At 43.8% G+C, this 20,536-nt stretch overlaps 1 protein-coding gene across 5 annotated transcripts in view; it reads right to left on the bottom strand.

Annotated features, from left to right (window-relative positions):
- LOC140191264 (uncharacterized) overlaps positions 1-20,536 on the bottom strand; it is a 41,206-nt gene continuing 20,670 nt past the window's right edge. For all 5 annotated transcript variants that reach the window (XM_072248517.1, XM_072248516.1, XM_072248518.1 and 2 more), the window contains one exon: positions 1-6,866. In XM_072248517.1, coding sequence (XP_072104618.1) covers positions 6,142-6,866 — 725 coding nt within the window. In that variant the 3' untranslated portion in view covers positions 1-6,141. The remainder of the gene's footprint in view (positions 6,867-20,536) is intronic.

Below are 20,536 nucleotides of genomic sequence, written 5' to 3'. Positions count from 1 at the left end.
TTATGATGCAGCCTCTTTATTTCTCAAAACAAAATACAGCAGGCATCGTACTGAGTCCCTTTCGGTGGAAAGGTCTGCTTGGCCCAATCCCTACACATCATCTCATATACTCCAGACCCGGCAACATCCTTGTAAATTTTCTCAAGATTTTGGGAAATCAAATCAAAGAAAAATTCAAGACAATTCAAACAAATCCATATTTACAATCCTTCCTTTAAAATACACAGCCCTTACACACCTCTTTCCTTCACACCCATACTAGACACCCAAATACATACAAATGACAAATTTAAACCAGCATCATCATCCAGAGATGCATTTTAATATTCAGTGCATATTCAGATCTAAAGTTTGGTCACTGAAGTCAATACTCACCTTATGTCTTAACCTCAAAACGACTTAACAAGGGCAGAAACTGGATAGAGGGATACAGATGTCATGGGGGTAGAGACGAATACTGGGGTACAGATGTCATGGGGGTAGAGACGAATACTGGGGTAGAGATATCATGGGATCAGAAACTGGATACTGGGGTACAGATATCATGGGGGTAGAGATGAATACTGGGGCACAGATGTCATGGGGGTAGAGGCGAATACTGGGGTACAGATGTCATGGGGCAGAGACTTGATACTGTGGTATAAATGTAATGGGACCAGTTACTGGATGCAGGCATACAGATGTCATGGGACCAGACGGAGGATACAGATCTTACATCCACATTGTGTGGTGGGTCTGCATCAGTCCCATCTTCCAGCACCTGGCCTGTGGCCTTCAATGCCCAAATGATTCAAGTGCTGATCAAAGCACTTTCTAACCGCTGTCAGTGACTCTGCTTTCACTATATCTCCCACAGTGTGATCCACTTTCCCAGTGAATAAGAGATCACTGGAACTAGATCTCTTACTCCATGCACTAAATCCATGTCCTTAATTCTTCAAATTTGTCACATTGACAGGAGTTTAAATACATTTTAATGAAATTAGTTTCAAGTTTAATTTGGAATAAAATTTGATCTTTTTTTCAAAATAGGATCCTTTTTGTCAAATCTCGTGCCCCAGACCAGCTGATCAAATAACCAGTTCCCGAACGGCCGAATTTCAGAAAATTCAGGGTACCTGTTCAATTTCACACTGACCAAATAAGCGGCAGATCATACCTAATTCAAGCCATTTCACTACTTACACGACCTTCACTTACATCAGGCTGCATCTGTGATAAAACAGTGACTAAATGGAACTCTAGATCAGAACTGGCAGAGGAAAGTGTTAGTTAGTAGAGGGGATAGGAGACAGCTACATAGCAGGAACATACTTGATAGAGCAACACACAAAATATTGAGGAACTCAGCAAGTCACGTGGCATCTATGGAGGGAATAAACAGTCAATGTTTTTGTCCAAAACTCTTCCATGAGACATCATAGGCTGGCATTACCATGGATATACCCTCACTGAAGGATAGTAGGTTGGTAGGCTAATGAGTGTGAATAGACAGTATAGACGGAAACTGAGATACAGGTTAGAGCTATAGGTCAGATCTGCAGTGTTAGTGAAGTGAGGAAGTTATGACAGATGAAAAGCCCTCAGGAGAACTGTACAATCTCAGTAACTGTAATATTGAGATTATCAAATCTGATATTGAGTGGTTGAAAAATGCCTACTGGGTGTAATACTGGATGTGATATTGTCCATTTGTGATACTAAGGTTGTTAAATCTGACTCTTAAGTGCAGAAGGTTGCAACGTACCCACTGCGTGAGACTGCTGCTCTTCAAGCTCAGAGTGGACATTGGTAGAACAATGTAAGAGGCCACAGCCAGGCAGATCAGGATGAGAGTTAAATGTAAAACTGCTCTCTCTCTGCTAACCTGTCTTTAAATCACCCTCTTTTCTTTTTCCTGAGTACCCCAAAATTTAACTGTATATTGAGGTCAGTCAGTGCCAGTAATATCAAGTTTTGATGGGGGTCACTGACATCCGATTCCATGAAATGTCATGGTCTGGGACAATCCAGGACATATGTGAGGCTGCTTCTAGCCTTTAATAAATGGTAACATGTAGTTATTTTAACTGCTGGTTTTCAACAGCTATAACAGAACAAGTGACAAAATTCATGGGATACAACATCCCATGGAAAGGGTCCAGAGTAGGTTCACGAGAATTACCCTGGGAATGATAAGGTTAACATATGAGGAACGTTTGATGGCTCTGGGCCTGTACTTGCTGGAGCTTAGAAGAATGGGGTAAATAAATGATGTAATTAAGGAGGAAAGAGTACAGAGAACATTCATAAGGATGTTGCCGGGTCTGAAGGATCTGAGTTATATGGAAAGATTGAATATGTTAGTACTTTATTCCTTGGAACATAGAAGATTAAGAGGAGATTATGAGGGGGTATAGTTAGGGTAAATGCAAGCAGCCTTCTTCCACTGAAATTGGGTGGGAGTACAACTAGAGGTCAATGGGTTAAGGGTGAAAGATGAATAGTTTAAGGAGAACATGAGGGGAAACTTTTTCCCTCAGAGGGTTGAGAAAGCGTGGAACAGCCTGTCAGCAGAAGTGGTGTATGCAAGTTCTATTTGAACATTTAAAGAGAAATTTGGATAGGTATGGAGGGCTATGGTCCCGGTGCAGACCGATGGGCACAGGCAGTTTAAGTGGCTCAGCGTGGATTGGATGGGCTGATGGGCCTGTTTCTGTGCTGTACTTCTCTATGATTCAATGATGCTAATGGGTGTGGGAAGGGGGAACCTCACTGAAATCTATCAAATATTGAAAGGCCTATACAGAGAGGATGTGGGGAGGTTATTTCTTACAGTAGGGGAGTCCAGGAACACAGGGCACAGGCTCAGAATACAAGAAAGACCATTCAGAAGAGTGATGAGGAAGAATTCCCTTACCCAGAGGGTGGTGAATCTGAGGAATTCATTGCCACAGAACAGCTGTTGAGGTCAATTCATTGAGTATATTTAAAGCAGAGGTTGGTAAGTTTTTGATTAGTCAGGCTGTCAAAGGTTTCAGAGAGAAGGCATGAGAGAATGGAATGGGGTTGAGAGGGAAAATAAATCAGCCATGACTGAATGGTGGAGCAAACTTTATAGGCCTAATGCCACAATTCCACTCCTATGTCTTCTGGTCTAATGCACCAAAACAGACTTTTAAGGGACTCCTGGATAGGTACATGGAGCCACAGAAAAATAGAGGGCTATGGGTAACCCTAGATAATTTCTAAGGTAAGGACATGTTCAGCACAGCTTTGTGGGCCCAAGGGCCTGTATTATGCTTGTAGGTTTTCTATGCTTCTATAACCCTAAACTCTAAGTTCTTTTACTGTTTTTTCTTTAGTATTTCATCGATGTACTTAAGTTTTAAAATGGTCTATACTGTACAACCAGCACTCAAAACTAAAGCTTTCCTCTGTACCTCAGCACATATGTAACACTATTTTTCTCAATTAGCACAACATGGGTAGCCCAACAGTTAATAGATTAGATTCCAGTAGTTTGATACGGGTTAAATTTATCCATTTTTTTTCCAGTATTAGTGTGTCACTGACAAGCATTTGTTGCCCTTATAAAGAAACCACCTTGAGGGCACTACAAAGGGGTGCAGCCACCCCTTTAATGTTGTTGGGAAACAGTCCCCATAGTTTCTCATGATTAAACAGTCAGCCATTCAAGCCCACTGAATCCATGCTGGCTCCCAGAGCTAACCCAATCCTCCACATTTCCATGCTCCCATCCCCCATCAACCCTACCCAGATTCTCCCATTCCCCCTCCCCCATCAGTACCCAAGGGGTAAGTTACAGGAGCCAATTCATCTACCAAGGAACACATCACTGGGATGTGCATAGCACCAGGGCAAATGCCAAGACCACAGTCAGAACAGGATGGCAGGACTGACCCAAGTCTCTAGATCTCTGTGGCACTAATGTTACCTCTGCATCCCAATGCTATGCCAGAAACAGGGATGGACTTCGGGAGTGCAGGGGGAACTCTTAGTTAGTTTTTACCCTGTGCTTGCTGACCTCAACCTTCTCAGTGATCATGGGCATTGGGTTTGGGTGCGGCTGATGTGCCAGCCTCAGCCAAAAATTGCAGGTGGCACAAAATGCAGCCACAAGACACCAATGGGACAGGAAGTGTTGGTCTAATCAATGGTGCCACCAGTTCTGCCCTCTGCCTCCTCCCAAGATGCTGATGATGGGTGAATTTGGCAAATACCATTTTTGACTCTATGAAAGGCCAAATTACATGCATGTAACCAATTAACCAACTAACCCATACATCTTTGGAATGTGGGAGGAAACCAGAGTGGTCATGGGTAGAACATACAAATGCCTTACAGACAGCAACGGATTTGAACCCATCTCTGGCCCTGTAATAGCATTCGCTAACCATTATGCTATCAGGTCACAGCCTAGTGAAGGACCTGAGTTCAGGAGGCACGGTGAGAGTGACTGATCTCGATGTCACGACATCATTTGACTAAACTCGTCACCACTCTAGTGATTGAAGTCTTAATTTGTGCAAAGAGGAATGATTTTGGATTCCTGCTATTTAATTCTGGTGCCATTCATACACAACAGCGTTCTGCTATAATATATTATAATGCAAAATCAAGTGTGTAAGTGAAAAATTGGCAAGCAGTAATAACACTAGCACTACTTAAGTTTAGGAGAACTTAGTTATGTTCCAATTCAAGGACAAAACAATGGATGTTAAAGCCTCATTTATTCCACCCTTGCAGATACCAGACAAGATGCAAGTGCTCCCTCTCATTTCCTTTAGCCACAATTAAAACCAATACTTCACATGTTGGCCGTTAGAATGACACATTAAGCCAAGATTTGTGCTCCAAATTGGCTGATGCCCATAAGAAGTGTCATTTGGTATTCTACACAAAATTTACAAGTTATCCAACACCATAACAACTGGATTATTTAAGAGGCCCTGCATTAATTGTCTCCCAGGTTTGACTAGACTCCAATGATTAACGATGAACATTCAGCGTCTTTGCACATCATCAAGCCACATTAAGGCTCTGAGATAAACAATTCCTTTCTTCTAGCATGTTAGCCACAATACAATCTTCTGGATAAAATTTATATAATATGCAAGCATCGTATCACAATTAGAATCGCAACATGGAGCAACAAGAAACAGCAAACACCAGGAACAGCAAGTGGCAGCAGATTTTTGAATCAAAACTCTACCTCCGTTAGTTAAGCACAGAAAAAGAACAATAGCACAGGGCTTCCCACAAAGTGTTCTAAAGGAGCAACCCTGTCAAAAGAACGACAAATGCCACCATTTAGGAATGGAGTGTGGTGTAAACACCTCCTGGTTGTATGGTAAATTGGAATTAATAACTGACTTTTTTTTAAAATTGTTGCAGTTACAGTGTACTTGGTAAAAATGAAGGCAACAATTCACCAAAATGCCATACACATCCAAATCTTGTGTTGGTCCAGAGCAATTTTGATACAGTCCAAACAGTGACTGGAGACATACTTGGCAGAGCTTTGAGTGCACTTCATATTTGGGACACAGCTAGACTGAATCTCATCATTACTTGTCTTTTCCACACCCTTTGAAATAGTCAGTGGAACCCAAAGTTCTCTTTTCTTTGCTGGTAGGCTCTCTTCCTGGTCCTTACAAGGACAGCATGAACTACAGTTACCAGCAGTACACAGGGAGGCTGAAGTGCATGACTGAATTTGTGCTGTCTGCCTGGATCACAATGTTCATTATCTGTAACATACAACACAATGAAACATTTCCTGCATTTTATTCACAAAAGAGAATTTGCTTCCAAATAAGGGGCTAATAGATCTAATCCAGCTTCTATCTCTTATGCACTCTTACCACTGACTCAGGAATCAATTGTCTAGCTCCTCCTTCCAGGAGTTACCGTGATCCCATGGTTTGTGACAATTTAAGCCTGGTGGATCGCTAACCACAATGAATTAAGACAGCTTTTATCCACCATCTGCGCATGTCAATATTAATCCACTGTTTTATGGCATAAAATTGTTTTGTAGTAACCAGCATTGTTTAACAAGCTGAAGCGGGCAAGCGTTATTGGTGAAAGGAACTGCTGGCAAAACCATGTCCAGTTTTAAAGACTCAGCCACCCTTCTCACTTCCTTTGCTCCATCTCTTGCTGGAAACAACACCGGGACGCCTCCCTGTTCTGCAGCCTCTCTTCCTGTGTTCCTTCCACTAGCCCCCTGTCCAACAGCAAATGACATCGTTTGTCTCTGTCATCTTGCATTTCCTGCTGGGTGAACTGCCTCATCGCTTCCCAAATCCTGCACAACATGTCTTCCTTTTCACCCTCGCTCTTCTGCTGTCGCCGGTTCTTGATTCCTTCCCAGTTCTTCCGCAACCTTTTCTTCCGCTGCTCCTCCGTTTCCTGCTCACGGCGCCTTTTAATTCCATCCCAGTTTCTGCGTAGCCGGAGCTCTCGTTCTTCCTCAGTCTCTTCCTGCCGTCGGACTTTAGTCGACTCCCAGTTTTTCCTCAGCCTCTCCTGTCTCTGCTCCTGGGATTCCTGCTGCCGCCGACTTTTAATCAGTTCTCTGTTCTTACGCAACCTCTCGTCCCTCTGTGCTTCAGTTTCCATCTGACGGCACCGCTTCATAGCCTCGCGGTTTTTACGCAGCCGAATATCTCGCTGCTCCTCAGATTCCATCTGCCGGCGAACCCTCATTGCTTCTCTGTTCTTACGCAGCCTATCTGCTCTCTGCTCTGCCGTCTCTCCATCCCGGTGCTTTTTCATGGCCTCCCTGTTCTTCCTCAGTTTCTCTTCTTTCTTCAAATCCACAGCTTGTTTCTCTGCTAACAGCTCTCCGATAACTGGATCTTTCAAATTGAAAAGGAAACAACAAATGATAATTAAAGATGTGATACCATGTAGCTTCGAAAGAGATGCTGCTATTTTACAGATGAGGTTTTGAATCAAAAATGCTGTCTGACTGGCAACAGCTTTAAAGAGAATTTAATATGGTACTGGAAAGAGCAGACTGCAGAAGCAGAATTCGATTATACTCCTTTCTAGTCGCAAGTTATGAGTGTCTATGTCATTAATTACACATTTTGATTATATCAGTAGTGAAGCATGCCAACACACACAAAATGGTGGACGAACTCAGCAGTCCAGGCAGCATCTATTGGAAAGAGTAAGCAGTCGACGTTTTGGGCCGAGAAGGGTCTTGGCCCAAAGTGTCGATTGTTTATTCTTTTCTATAGATGTTACCTGGCCTGATGAGTTCCTCCACCATTTTGTGTGTGTTGCTTTAGATTCCAGCATCTGCAAAATTTCTCAACTTTGTGAAACATGCCAAGTTATCCATATCAGAATGCAGAGAAATATGGATACTTGTACAGATGCAGTGCCTTATACAAGAATTCAACCCTAACCCTTTGTTCACATAAATGAGTATTACAACCACAAATTTTGATCAATTTACCTGAGAATGTTTACTTGTGAATCACGTTCTCCTTTTTCACAGAAGAGCCCAATAAATGGAAAATTGTCAAGCATGAAAAACTAAAAATCCAAAAATTTAAATGTCAGCAGTTCAAAGGTACTCATCCCCTTTGCTCAGTACTTGGTTGGACCACCTCTCGCAGTTACTACCTTTTTGGGCAAGTTTCTATTAACTTTGCACATGATGGAGCAAGACTCGTAAAGACAAAATACTCTGCAGATGCTGAAGTCAAAGCAACACTCACAACACACTGGAGGAACTCAGCAGGTCAGGCAGCATCCGTGGAAACGACCAGTCAATGTTTCAGGCCGAGACCCTTCATCAGGACTGAAGAGGGAGGGGGCAGGGGCCCTATAAAGAAGGTGGGGGGAGGGTGGGAAGGAGAAGGCTGGTAGGTCTCTATTAACTTTGCACATGATGGAGCAAGACTCGCCAAATCCTCCATAAAAAATTGCTCAAGCTGTGCCACTTTAGTTGGGGACGAGAAGTGGACAGTAATCCTGAGGTCTTGCCACAAATGTTGGATCAGCTTAAGGGTAGGACACTGACTGGGCCGCTCAAGGACATCAATTTTCTTCATTTGAAGCCACCCCATAGCTGTTATGGCAGTGTGCTTTAGGTCTCTGAAAGACGGACTTCCTCTCCAGTTTAAGCTAGCAGTTTTTATCCAGAATCTCTCCGTATTTAGCAATATTCATCTTCCCATCAACTGCAACCAGATTTCCAGTTCCTACTGCTGAAAAGCATTCCTATAGCATGTTGCTACCTCCACCAAATTTTACAATAGGGATGGTGTTACCAGGCTGATGCACAGTATTAAGATTTATGCCACACGTACCTCTAAAAAAAAGGCATATCCTTACCCTTAAAAGACTTTGCAAAGAGTAACTTAGAAAATTGTTTAAGACATGGAATTGTTTAAGACCTGGTCAGATGAGATTAAAGTGGAACTTTTTGGCCTCAACACTAAGCGGTACATACAGCATTCAGCAGCAGGAACTGGTCTTTCAGCAGGACAACAACCCAAAGCGCACTACCACAGCAACCATGGAGTGAAGTCAAATGAAGAAAACTGATGTCCTTGAGTGGCCCAGAGTCCTGACCGTAACCTGATGGAACATCTCTGGCAAGACCTCAAGACTGCTGTCCACTGCCACTCCCCAACTAAACTGGCACAGTTTGAGCAATTCTGAAAGGAGGATTTTTTGGATTCTTGGACTGTCGTCCAAGAAAGTGTACAGAAAAGACTGAAGTGGAAGGCGACCTATATCCTGGTGGGAAATTGTGCACGGGAGGGATGGGATGTTAAAATAGAGTTGCAGGGGAAAGGGAGCCACAGCGCTAGAACAGATAGAGGAGAGGTTGTGGAGACATGCTGTTAAGACCTCAGATAAAGCAAGGAATTAATGAGCACGGTGCAACTAATGTACTGAACTGTGTATATTTCAATGCAAGTAGTATTATAGGAAAGGCAAATAAGCTCAGAGCATGGAATTATGATATTGTAGCCACTAGTCAGACTTGGTTGCAGGAGGAGCAAGACTGGCAGTTCATTTTTCTGGGGTTCCATTCCCTGAAACGTAACAGAGCGGGAGGAATTAAAGGAGGGGCTGCAGCAGTACTAGTCAGGGAAAATGCCATGGCAATGGTCAGTCATGACAGACTGGACAACTCGTCTTGTGAGGCGTTATAGGTAGAACTGAGGAATAAGAAAGACATGACCACGTTAACGAAGCTATATTTCACACCACCCAACAGTCCGCAGGGTTTAGAGGAGCAAATTTATAGAGAGATCACAGACTGCTGCAAGAAACATAAGATTGTGATAGTGACACATATTGACGGGACTCAGTACCAATGGCATAGAAAGTGAGCAGACACCACACAGGTTGGCCGTGTTGAGACAGCGTGCTGATGTTTGGCAGGCCGGGTAGTGACCGTGTGCTGCAAGGGTGCAGGTTTGAAAAGGGGCCATTGTTACGGCTGAGCCCAATCGTTTGCCCGATTTAAATAGTTGCAATGGATCCACCAGTGCCAAAAAGTGATCCCATTGGGATGAGTCTCAAATTAGCCTCTGATAACCAAGTTCAATTCCTGATCTTCACATGGCGGAACTGTTTACACTGACAGAAGGGGCGAAGGCAGATCACTGGCACCTTAAAACCAGTTGCTTTGGGCAGGTGTGGCTCATTAGCCTGGGAAGGCAGCACACCTCGAAGGAAAACTTTGATTTAAAACCTCGGCTGCCTTGCAGCTATACCCACTCGTGGGAAAGGCTTTGGGAGTAAACCCCAAAGAATTCTGGAGTCAGAACCTCTAAAGGAGTCTGATGTTAATTCAACGTCATTCTGGCAGCTCCTGCAGTTCAGCCATCATCAAAACATTATGCCTGGCATCCCTTTTGACATCAGCGTCTAGACCAAGAGAGCGATCGTGACGCTTGGGCAACTCATGCTCTTCATAGACTTCCTGCCCAGGATTTGGTGATGCCAATCTCCACAACCAACTCAAGACCTGGAGCGATGGGCGAGTGGCAACAGTGGCAGGCATAAGATGGTGCTAGGAGCCGCTAGTCACAGACCTGTACTCAGGCAGCCAAGGCAGGACAGTCGTTCTCTTCTCACAAGGCAAGGGCAGAGTTCGGCAGCCACCTTGGCAATGGAGCAGCCCTCTTCAGGGACTGCACTGCTCCCCCACTCATGAGAAAGGGTCTGGAAAAGGTGACCTAAAGAAAGCTTGCCTCACTCTATCCTGTCAGCAAACCGCAGCTGACTGGACATCTATTTTACGGTTGAAGTACCTCAAAACCAAAAAAGAAAGAAGAACCGCCAGGAAGCTGAGCAAACTCTGTGTTGGAGCCTGGAACATCAGGACACTCATGGACAATATGAGTAACAGACCAGAGAGGTGAACTGCACTTGTAGGACACAAGCTTCAGAAGTACAACGTCGACATTGCAGCATTCAGTGAGACACGCCTGGCCAAAACTGTTGATATCACAGAAGTAGAAGCTGCCTACATGTTTTTCTGCAGTGGCAAGGGAAAAGGATGACGCTAAAAAAGCCACAGTTGGCTTTGCCATCTGGACCACAATAGTCAGGAACCTGGAGTCCTCCCCAGAGGCATCAACGATCGCCTCATGGTAATGAGGCTGCCTCTGAAAGCCAAGACTCATCTGACTCTGATCAATGCCTACACCATGACTTACACTTCTGAACAGAAGGAACTGTTCTACCAGGAACTCAGCCACCTACTACGCTCTGTCCCCAAAGACATCAAGATTCTGCTACTTGGCGACTTTAATGCCTGAGTAGGCAGTGACCATCAGTCTTGGCCAGAAGTCATTCGCAAGCATGGCCGTGGAAAGGAGAATTCAAATAGTCAGCTACTACTCACCTTCTGCGCAGAAAATAGGCTGACAATCACCACCACCCTCTTTCAGCTTCCAGACATCCACAAGGCAACCTGGATTTAACGGTGCTCCAAGAACAGGTATCTGATTGGTTACGTGATCACAAGGCACTGGGACATCAGGGATGTGATCATCATCAGTGCGATGAGGGGTGCAGACTTTTGGACTGACCACATTCTGCTGAGAAGCAAGTTGTCATTTCAGATCACCAGGGTGCACAGGCTGCCACTGAGCAGAAGCTGAACATTCAACAGCTTGCTGACCCCAGCACCAAAGACGAACCGATCAGCAAACTGGAGGAACATCTTGAACAAATGCCTGAGGAAACAGACCCAGAAAAGGCATGGGCATCCTGTATAGCGCTGTAAATGCCATTCTCTGGCACCCCAAGAGGTTCGATGAGAACAACTCTGATATCATCACCCTCCTCAAGCAGGAGCAGGAAGCCTTGACACACTGGCTCAGTGACAAGCAGTCAACCTCCAACTATGAACGCCTGAAGCACCTGCATACTAAGGTCCAGGCTGAGCTGTGGAAGATGGAAGATCAGTGGTGGGAGGACAAAGCAGCAGAGCTTCTACGCTGACCAGAATAACACAAAGAAGTTTTTTGATGGTCTAAAGGCAGTGTATGGATCTTCCTCCAACATCATGGCACCAGTCCACTCCTTGGATGGAGCACTCCTCACTAACAAAGGCGACATTGTCCAACGCTGGGCAGACCATCTCAAACAGCTGCTGAACAGGCCATCCCAAACAGATGATCAGGCCATAGAAGACATGCCCCAGTGCCCAGTTTTCGAAGCCCTTGATGAGCCCCCTCACACTAGTAGAAGCTAGGAAGGCAGTCAATCAGCTGCAGTCAGGCAAGGCCCCTGGCCCAGATGGGATCCCACCAGAGGTCTTCAAAGGAGGGTGGGGAAACCCTTCTTCAGAGCTCAAGCAGCAGTTCTGGAAGAAAGCCTGTGTACCACAGGACCTATAGGGATGCAAACATCATCCACCTGCACAAGAACATGGATCACAAGGCATCCTGAGACAACTACAGAGGCATACCTCTCCTGAGCATAACTGGGAAGATCATGGCCCATATCATACTGAACAAGACTACCTCTCACCTCCTTGATGACGTTTGTGAGCCAATATGGATTCAGATCTAACAGAGGGACAGTGGACATGAACTTTGCTGTCAGACAGATCCAGGAGAAGTGCCAGGAACAGAACATCCTCTTTCTGGACCTGACGAAGGCAATTGATACAGTCAGTTGCACAGGCCCTTGGTGCATCCTTACCAATTTAGGCTGCACCCCACCCCCAACCCCAAGGTTGGTCAGCATTGTCAGGTCATTCCACGATGACATGATGGTCAGGGTCATCAAAAACTGCTGCATCTCTGACCCCTTCCTAGTAACTAACAGCGTCAAGCAGGGCTGTGTCCTCACGCCTACCCTGTTCAGCCTGTTGTTTGCCATGATGCTGTTCTCTCACAGATTGATGCAGGAATAACAATTTGCTACAGGACTGATGGACACTTCTTTGATCTGCAATGCCTCAAGGTCAAGACCAAAATGTTGGAAGCAATAGTACAAGACTTGCTCTTTGCAGATGACTGCTCTCTTGCAGCACACTGCAGGAGCTCACTGTGGGAGCAAGAAAATTTGGCCTAACCATCAGTCTGCAGAAGACACAAGTCCTACTTCAGCCCACATTTCATACCAATCCTGCAGAACCACGAACTGAGATTGAAGGCATACAGCTCAATAATGTTGACACCTTTACCTACCTGGGAAGCTGCCTCACCTCCTCCTGCAGTCTAGATCGAGAGGTCTCAAACAGACTTGCAAAAGCTGGGGCATCCTTTGGCAAGCTACGGACATGTGTGGGGAAAAGGTGGCATCTGGTTGAAGACCAAGATGGCAGTCTACAGAGCAGTCATTCTGACTTCTCTGCTGTATGGCGATGAAACATGGACCCCATACCTCAAGCACATCAAGGTGCTTGACCAGTTCCACCTGCGATGCCTTCATAAGATCATGGGCATCTCGTGGCAAGACAGAGCCCCCATCACAGAAGTGCCCTACGAAAGACCAAGAGTTCTGGCACAGAGACAATAATCACGAAGGCTCAACTTCGATGGGTTGGACATGTGGTCCAGATGGAAGACAACCAACTTCCAAAGATAGTATTCTTTTCCGAGCTGGCACATGGCAACATAAAGCAAGGAAGCCCCACAAAGCACAATAAAGACTGTGCATCCTTGAAGGCATGCAACATCTCTGTGACTGGTTGGGAGGACTTGACCAAAGACTGTAACACCTAGTAGTCTACAAAGACACCAGCACATACAAAGAGCAGCAGCTGAAGGACCTCCATCTAAAGTGCAAGGACCGCAAGGAGAGATGACTCGATCCTTCAATGGCCGTAATGTGGCCGACCTGCGGGTGCACCTACGCTTCCCAGTTCAGTCTTCCCTCTTATCAGAGGCGTGACGTCATCATCGTTCCCAGCAGATTTCCAAGAAGAGACTGTACTCCCATTCTGTAAAAAGGACTAGATGGGATAGAATTTGTCAAGTACGTTCAGGAAGGTTTCTTTAATCAGTACAGAGAAACATGATTAGCTCCCCCAACAAGAGAGTAACTATACTTGATCTGCTATTGGGGAATGAGACAGGGCAGGTGACAGAAGTTTGTGTAGGGGAACACTTTAGACCTAGTTGTCATAATTCCATTAGTTTCAAAATAAATATGGAAAAATATAGATCTGGTTGAACTTCTAGATTGAAGAAAGACTAACTTTGATAGTATCAGAAAGGATCTGGAAAGTGTGGATTGTGACAGGCTGTTTTCTGGCAAAGGTGTACTTGGTAAGGAGGCCTTCAAAAGTGAATTTTGATAGTACAATTTTTCTATGTGTCTGTCAGAATAAAAAGTAAAGATAACAGGTTTAGGAACTTCATTTTCAAGAGATATTGAGACCCTGCTTAAGAAAAAAAATGGAGGTGCATAGCAGGTATAGACAGGTAGTAACAAATGAAGTACTTATGGAGTATAAGAAATGCAAGACAACACTTAAATAAATCAGGAGAGCTAAAAGAAGGCATGAGGTTGCCCTAGCAGACAAGGTGAATGAGATTCCCAAGAGCTTTTTCAGATATGTCAATAGCACAATGAACAAAATTGGTCGTCTGGAAGATCACAAGGTAATCATGCATGGAGTCAAGAGATGTGTTGATCTTAAGTGGATTTTTTACATCAATATTTACTCAGGAGATGGACTCAAAGTCTATAGAAGTGAGGTGAAGCAGCATCAATTTCCTGGACCCTGTACAGATTACAGGGGAGGAGGTGCTGTCGATGGAAATTAGAGTGGAGAAACTCCCAGAGCCTGACAAGGTGGGAAGCAAGTGCAGAAATTGCAGGAGCCTTAGCAGACATATTTAAATTATCCTTAGCGACAGGCAAGGTACCAGAGGATTGGAGGATAGCTAATATGGTTCCACTAGTTAAGAAAGGCTCTAAAAATAAACCAGGAAATTATACGATAATCCTGACATCAGTGGTGGGAAGGTTACTGGAAGGTGTTCGAAGGGACCGGATATATGAGTATCTGGATTGACATGACTGATTAGGAATAGTCAGCATGGCTTCATGCATGGTAGGTCAAGTCTAACCAATCTTACAGAGCTTGTCATGGAAGTCACTAGGAAAGTTGATGAAGGCAAGACAGTGGAAGTTATCTATACGGACATGAGCAAGGCATTTGACGTCCCACATGGGAAGTTGGTCAAGAAGGTTCAGTCGCTCAGATAAGATAGTAAATTGGATTTGACATTGGCTTTGTGGAAGAAGCCATAGTGTTAGTAGATGGTTGCCTCCCTGAGTGGAGGCCTGAGACTAGTGAAGTGCCACAGGGATCGGTGCTGGGTCCATTGTTGTTTGTCATCTATAACAATGATCTGGGAGACAATGTACAAACTAGTTAACCGGATCAGTAAATTTGTGGATGACACCAAGATTGGGGATGTAGTTACCAGTGAAGGCGGCTATCATGGCTTGTACGAGGATCTGGACTAACTGTAAAAATAGGCCGAAAAATGGCAGATGGAATTTAATACAGACAAGTGCAAGGTGTGGCACTTTGGTCGGACCAACCAATCTAGGTCTTACACAATGAATGGGAGGCTACTGAGGAGTGCCGTGGGATAAAGGGATCTGGGAATACAGGTCCTAATTTGTTGAAAGTGGCATCACAAGCAGATAGGGTCATAAAGAAAGCTTTTGGCACATTTGCCTTCATAAATCAAGGTACTGAGTACAGAAGATGGGATGTTATGTTCAAGTTGTATAAGATGTTGATGAGACCGAATTTGGAGTATCATGTGCAGTTTTGGACACCCAACTACAGTAGTATGCAAGTAAGGTTGAAAGAGTACAGAGAAGATTTTCAAAGATGTTACTGGGTCTGAAGGACCTGAGCTATAAGGAAAGGTTGAATAGATTAGGACTTTCTTCCATGGAACGTAGAAGATTGAGAGGAGATTTGATAACGGAATACAAAATTATGAGGAATATAGATAGAATAAATGCAAGCAGGATTTTTCCACAGAGGTTGGGTGGGACTACAACTAGAGGTCATGGACTTAAGAGGAACATGAGGGGAAACTTCTTTACACAGAGGATTGCGAGTGTGTGGAAAGAGCTGCTAGCATAAGTGTATGCGAGCCATATTTCAACGTTTAAGAGAACCTTGGATGAGTACATGGATGGTAGAGGTATGGAGAGCTATGGTCCCAGTGCAGGTCGAATGGGAGTATGTAGTTTAAATGGTTTGGCACAGACTGCATGGATTGAAGGGCCTGTTTCTGTGCCGTACCTTTCTGTGACTATGAATGCACAAATCTTGCTCCATCATGTTGTGCAAGGGTAATAAAGGCTTATCCAATAAGACTATTGGCTGTCGTAGCTACCAGATGGTTCAATTAAGTACTGAGCAAACGGGGATGAAAGCATGTAAACTGCTGAACTTTCACTTTTTGAATTTTTAGTTTTTCATGCTTTACAATTTTCTGTTTTATTTTGGCTGTACTGCGAAAAAAGGAGCATGTGATTCACAGATAAAAATTCTCAGTTAAATTGATCAAAATCACCAGTTGTAACACTCATTTATGTGAACACAGGGTTAGAGGCTGAATATTTTTACAAGGCACTGTACACTGAAGGTAAGCACACGGTGATGTCTGTGTACACACCCATGTGACCCTTCAAAAGTGGAAATGGATGAAACAGGGTACCCAGACAGGAGCCCTTATGAAAGTTGAGGAACACAAGAGTATGAAAAAACACTTGAGGAGGAAAAAAAAGTTAAAAAAAATTCTTACCACATTCTAGTACTATTCAGCAAATGACTGTCAGTGTAACAGGCGAATGTTACTGAGCTTAGTGACACAGACATGTAAAATAGCACCTGGTGTCTATCTCTCCATTAATATCAACTTTGTCCAACTTCCTTGCAGGCAGGAATTGTTTAGCCCTTGGCTAAATGGCAAAGAGGATTTTAAAATTATCTGCTTTTTATGTTTTTATTTAGTGATATGGAACTTACTTTATGTCATTTTAAAGATACTCTCAAATGCATATTAAGAAAATACATTTAAATTAAATGTGTCAATAGACAATGAAATAGCATCTGTGGGGTGAAGAAAAGGTTAAATATAGAATGGAATCAAAAGAAATTCAAAAAACTTGACACTGCATTTTACTTCACACTCAGCAAGAGCCAGGCAGTGAATCTAACTATACGGACTAACAGGCTTGCTATCCTTCAAAAACTTAAATTCCTTTTCAACTACCCACTTGAGCCTGTTATGCTTTACAGTTACAAATATGTATTCCATGACATGACAACCACTAGGATAACGAAAGAAAATTATTATTTAGAGATACAGATCAGAAGAGAGCTTCAAGCTGCACTGCCCAACAACCCCCCACAACCCTGAATTAACCCTGATCTAATCACATGATAATTTATAATAACCTACCCATTATGCCTCTGGACTGTGGGAGGAAATCAAAGGACCCAGAGAAAACCCACACATTCCACGGGAAGAACAGACAGAGACTCCTATCAGAGGATGCCGGGATTGAACTCCAACTCTGACACCATGAGCTCCGAAAACATCATGCCTACCACTATGTGGCCATTCATTAAATCCTCCATCCATTCTTTTTGTGAACATTCTAAATTTGTCTTCTCATTACCAGTAATGTTTATTTTTTCTTGATCTCCATAAGACATTTGGCCCATTGAGTCTGCTCACAGCTTGATCCAATTTTCCTCAGCCCCAATCTCCTGCCTTCTCCCCATATCCTTTCGTGCCCTGACCAATCAAGAATCTATCAACCTCTGCCGTAAATATACATAAAGATTTGGCCTCCACAGCTGCCCATGGCAAAGAATTCCACAGGTTCACCACTCTGGCTAAAGAAATTCCTCCACAACTCCATCCTAAAAGGACTCCCCTCTATTCTGAGGCCATATTCTCTGATCTTGTACTCTTCCACAGTAGGAGACACCCTGTCCACATCCACTCCATCAAGGCCTTTCACCATTTGATAGGTTTCAATTAGGTCACCCCTCATTCTTCTGAATTCGAGCGAATACAGGCCTAGAGCCTTGAAAAGCTATTCATATGACGTCATTCAAAGGTTCTAAGATTCATTATCTAACATACGACTCTGAAACTAATCTTCTCCAGATAGCGGCAAAACTAAGAATATGTACGTCGTTCAGAGAGAAACATCAAACCCACCCCCTCCCCCACAGAAAAAAGACGACATTCCGATCATCAACCCCCAAAACCTTCCTCTTCACACACAAAATGGAACAGGAACATTAACCCTCCCCCCCCCCCCAGCACAAAAAACACTAACAGAACACATCAGAACATCAACCCACAAACACCCTCCCCTCACACAACAAAACAGAAAAGGAATGGGCGATAAAAAGCACAAAATGTAAAAAACCATAAGTCTGAAAAAGTCCACAGGCCATAAACGCAATAGTCCCATCCATAAATGCAGAACCACAAAACTATCCTCCGATGTCACCGACATTCACTAAAAGTGAGGGACACCACATGTGCGCATAGGCCTACTGGTCTGCCACAGCGATAGGCCACTCTGGGATTCCTTCTCCAGCAACGATCAAAAGGAAGGCAGTTGGCGCTGACCTCTTGCTCGCCATCCGCATTCACCTTGGTGTCTCAATCTTCCTTAACACTTTAACCAGCAAAATGAAGTCAAACATCGGTCTTGAAAATTCTTCATGTCAAGGCTGCTCAAGTACACAATCACTTCCTAGAATCTTCTTGGACACAGCAAAGTGCTAGGTCACTCAAACCATCTCCAAACTGTACATTTCAGGCTCTAACTGTCCCAGAAACACAGTTGAAGTGAAAAACAGATGCAAGAGAAGTAAAAAAAAAAGAAATTTTATTGAGTTATCTGGGAGATGTCAACTGAGGAAGCATTGTACGCTGGTGCCATCTTGACCCGATGAGTTGTTTACGGATACAAGCGCTCAATCCTGGAATCATTTTCATGAACGTCCTTTAAACACTCTCAAGTTTCAGCACATCCATAGGGGCCCAAAACAGTCCACAATACTCCAAGTGAGGCCTCACCAGTGCTTTTTAAAGTCTCAACAATACATCCTTGCTTGTGGAGGCATTAGTAATGATCTTTCAAAAATCACTAGATTCAGGAATGGTTCTGGAAGAATCATCATTTCAAGATGAGTCTAGTCATCTTGAAACGAATGTTAACATCACATTTGCCTTCCTCACCACAGACTCAACCTGCAAATTATCCTTTAGGGAATCCTGAACAAGGACTCCCAAATAATATTGCGCCTCAGATTTTTGTATTTTCTTTCCACTTAGAAAATAGTCTACCCTTTCATTTCTTCTATCAAAGTGCACGACCATACACTTCCTGGTACTGTATTCCATCTACCACTTTGTCCATTCTGCTAATCTGTCCTTTTGTAGCCTCAAAACTACTTTCCCCTCCATGTATATATATCATCTGCAAACTTTGCAACAAAGCCAATTGCATCATCAAATCATTCCCATATAATGTAAAAAGAATCAGTCCCAACACCGACCCTTGTGGAACACCATTAGTCACTGGCAGCCAAATAGAAAAGGCTCCCTTTATTTCCACTCTTTGCCTCCTGTCAATCAGCCACTGCTTTATCCATGTTAAAATCTTTCCTGTAACACTTGTTAAGCAGTCTCATTTGTGGCACCTTGTCAAATGCCTTCTGTTAAATCCAAGTATATAACATCCACCAATTCTCATTTATCTACCCTGCTTTAAAGAATTCCAAAACATTTGTCAGGCGAGATTTTCCCTTGAGGGAACCATGCTAACTAAGGCCTATTTTATCATTGCCTCCAAGTACGCTGAGACCTCATCCTTAATAATCGACTCCAACGTTTTCCCAGCCACTGACATCAGATTAACTGGCCCACAGTTTCCTTTCTTCTGCCTCCCTCCCTTCTTGAAGAGTGGAGTGACATTTACAATTTTCCAGTCTTCCTGAATATAGTGATTTTTGAAAGATCATTACTAATGCGTTCACAATCTCTACAGACACCACTTTCAGAAATCTGGGGTGTACACCATCTGGTCCAGGTGACTTATCTACCTTCAGACCTTTCAGATTCCCAAGAACCTTTTCTCTTGCAATAGTAACTGCCCACACTTCATGACCCCTGACACTGGAACTTCTACCATACTGCTAGTGTTTTCCACAGTGAAGACTGATGCAGAATGCCTATTCACTTCATCCACCATTTCCTTATTCCCCATTACTACCTCTCCAGCATTATGTTCAAGTGCTCCAATATCTACCCTCACCTCTCTTTTGCACTTTACGTATCTGAGAAACTTTTAGTATCCTCATTAAAATTATTGGTCAGCTGACTTTTGTATTCCATCTTTACCTTCTTAATGACCTTTATTTGCTTTCTATTGGTTTTTAAAAGCTTCCCAATCCTCTAACTTCACACTCAGTTTTTCTTTATTAGAAACATACAAACACAGCACAATACAGGCCCTTCAGCCCACAAAGCTGTGCCGAATATGTCCCTACCTAGGCTTTACCCATTGCCCTCTATTTTTCAAAGCACCATGTAGCCATCCAGGAGTCTCTTAAAAGACCCGATCATTTCTGCCTCCACCACCGCCACTGGCAGCCCATTCCACGCACTCACCAAGCTCTGCGTAAAAAACTTACCCAACATCTCCTCTGTACCTACTTCCAAGCACCTTAAAAATATGCCCTGTCGTGCTAGCCATTTCAGCCCTGGGGAAAAGCCTCTGACTATCCACACAATCAATGCCTCTCATTATCTTGTACACCTCTATCAGGTCACCTCTCATCCGCCGCCGCTCCAAGGAGAAAAGGCCGAGTTCACTCAACCTATTCTCATAAGGCATGCTCCCCAATCCAGGCAACATCTTTGTAAATCTCCTCTGCACCCTTTCTATAGTTTCCACATCCTTCCTTTAGTGAGGCAACCAGAATTGAGCACAGTATTCCAAGTGGGGTCTGACCAGGGTC

The sequence above is a fragment of the Mobula birostris genome, chromosome 32 (genome assembly GCF_030028105.1).
Source record: "Mobula birostris isolate sMobBir1 chromosome 32, sMobBir1.hap1, whole genome shotgun sequence".
NCBI classification, from domain to species: Eukaryota; Metazoa; Chordata; class Chondrichthyes; order Myliobatiformes; family Myliobatidae; genus Mobula; species Mobula birostris.
The sequence above is the reverse complement of the archived record's forward strand: the minus strand, read 5'-3'. Positions and strand labels throughout refer to the sequence as shown.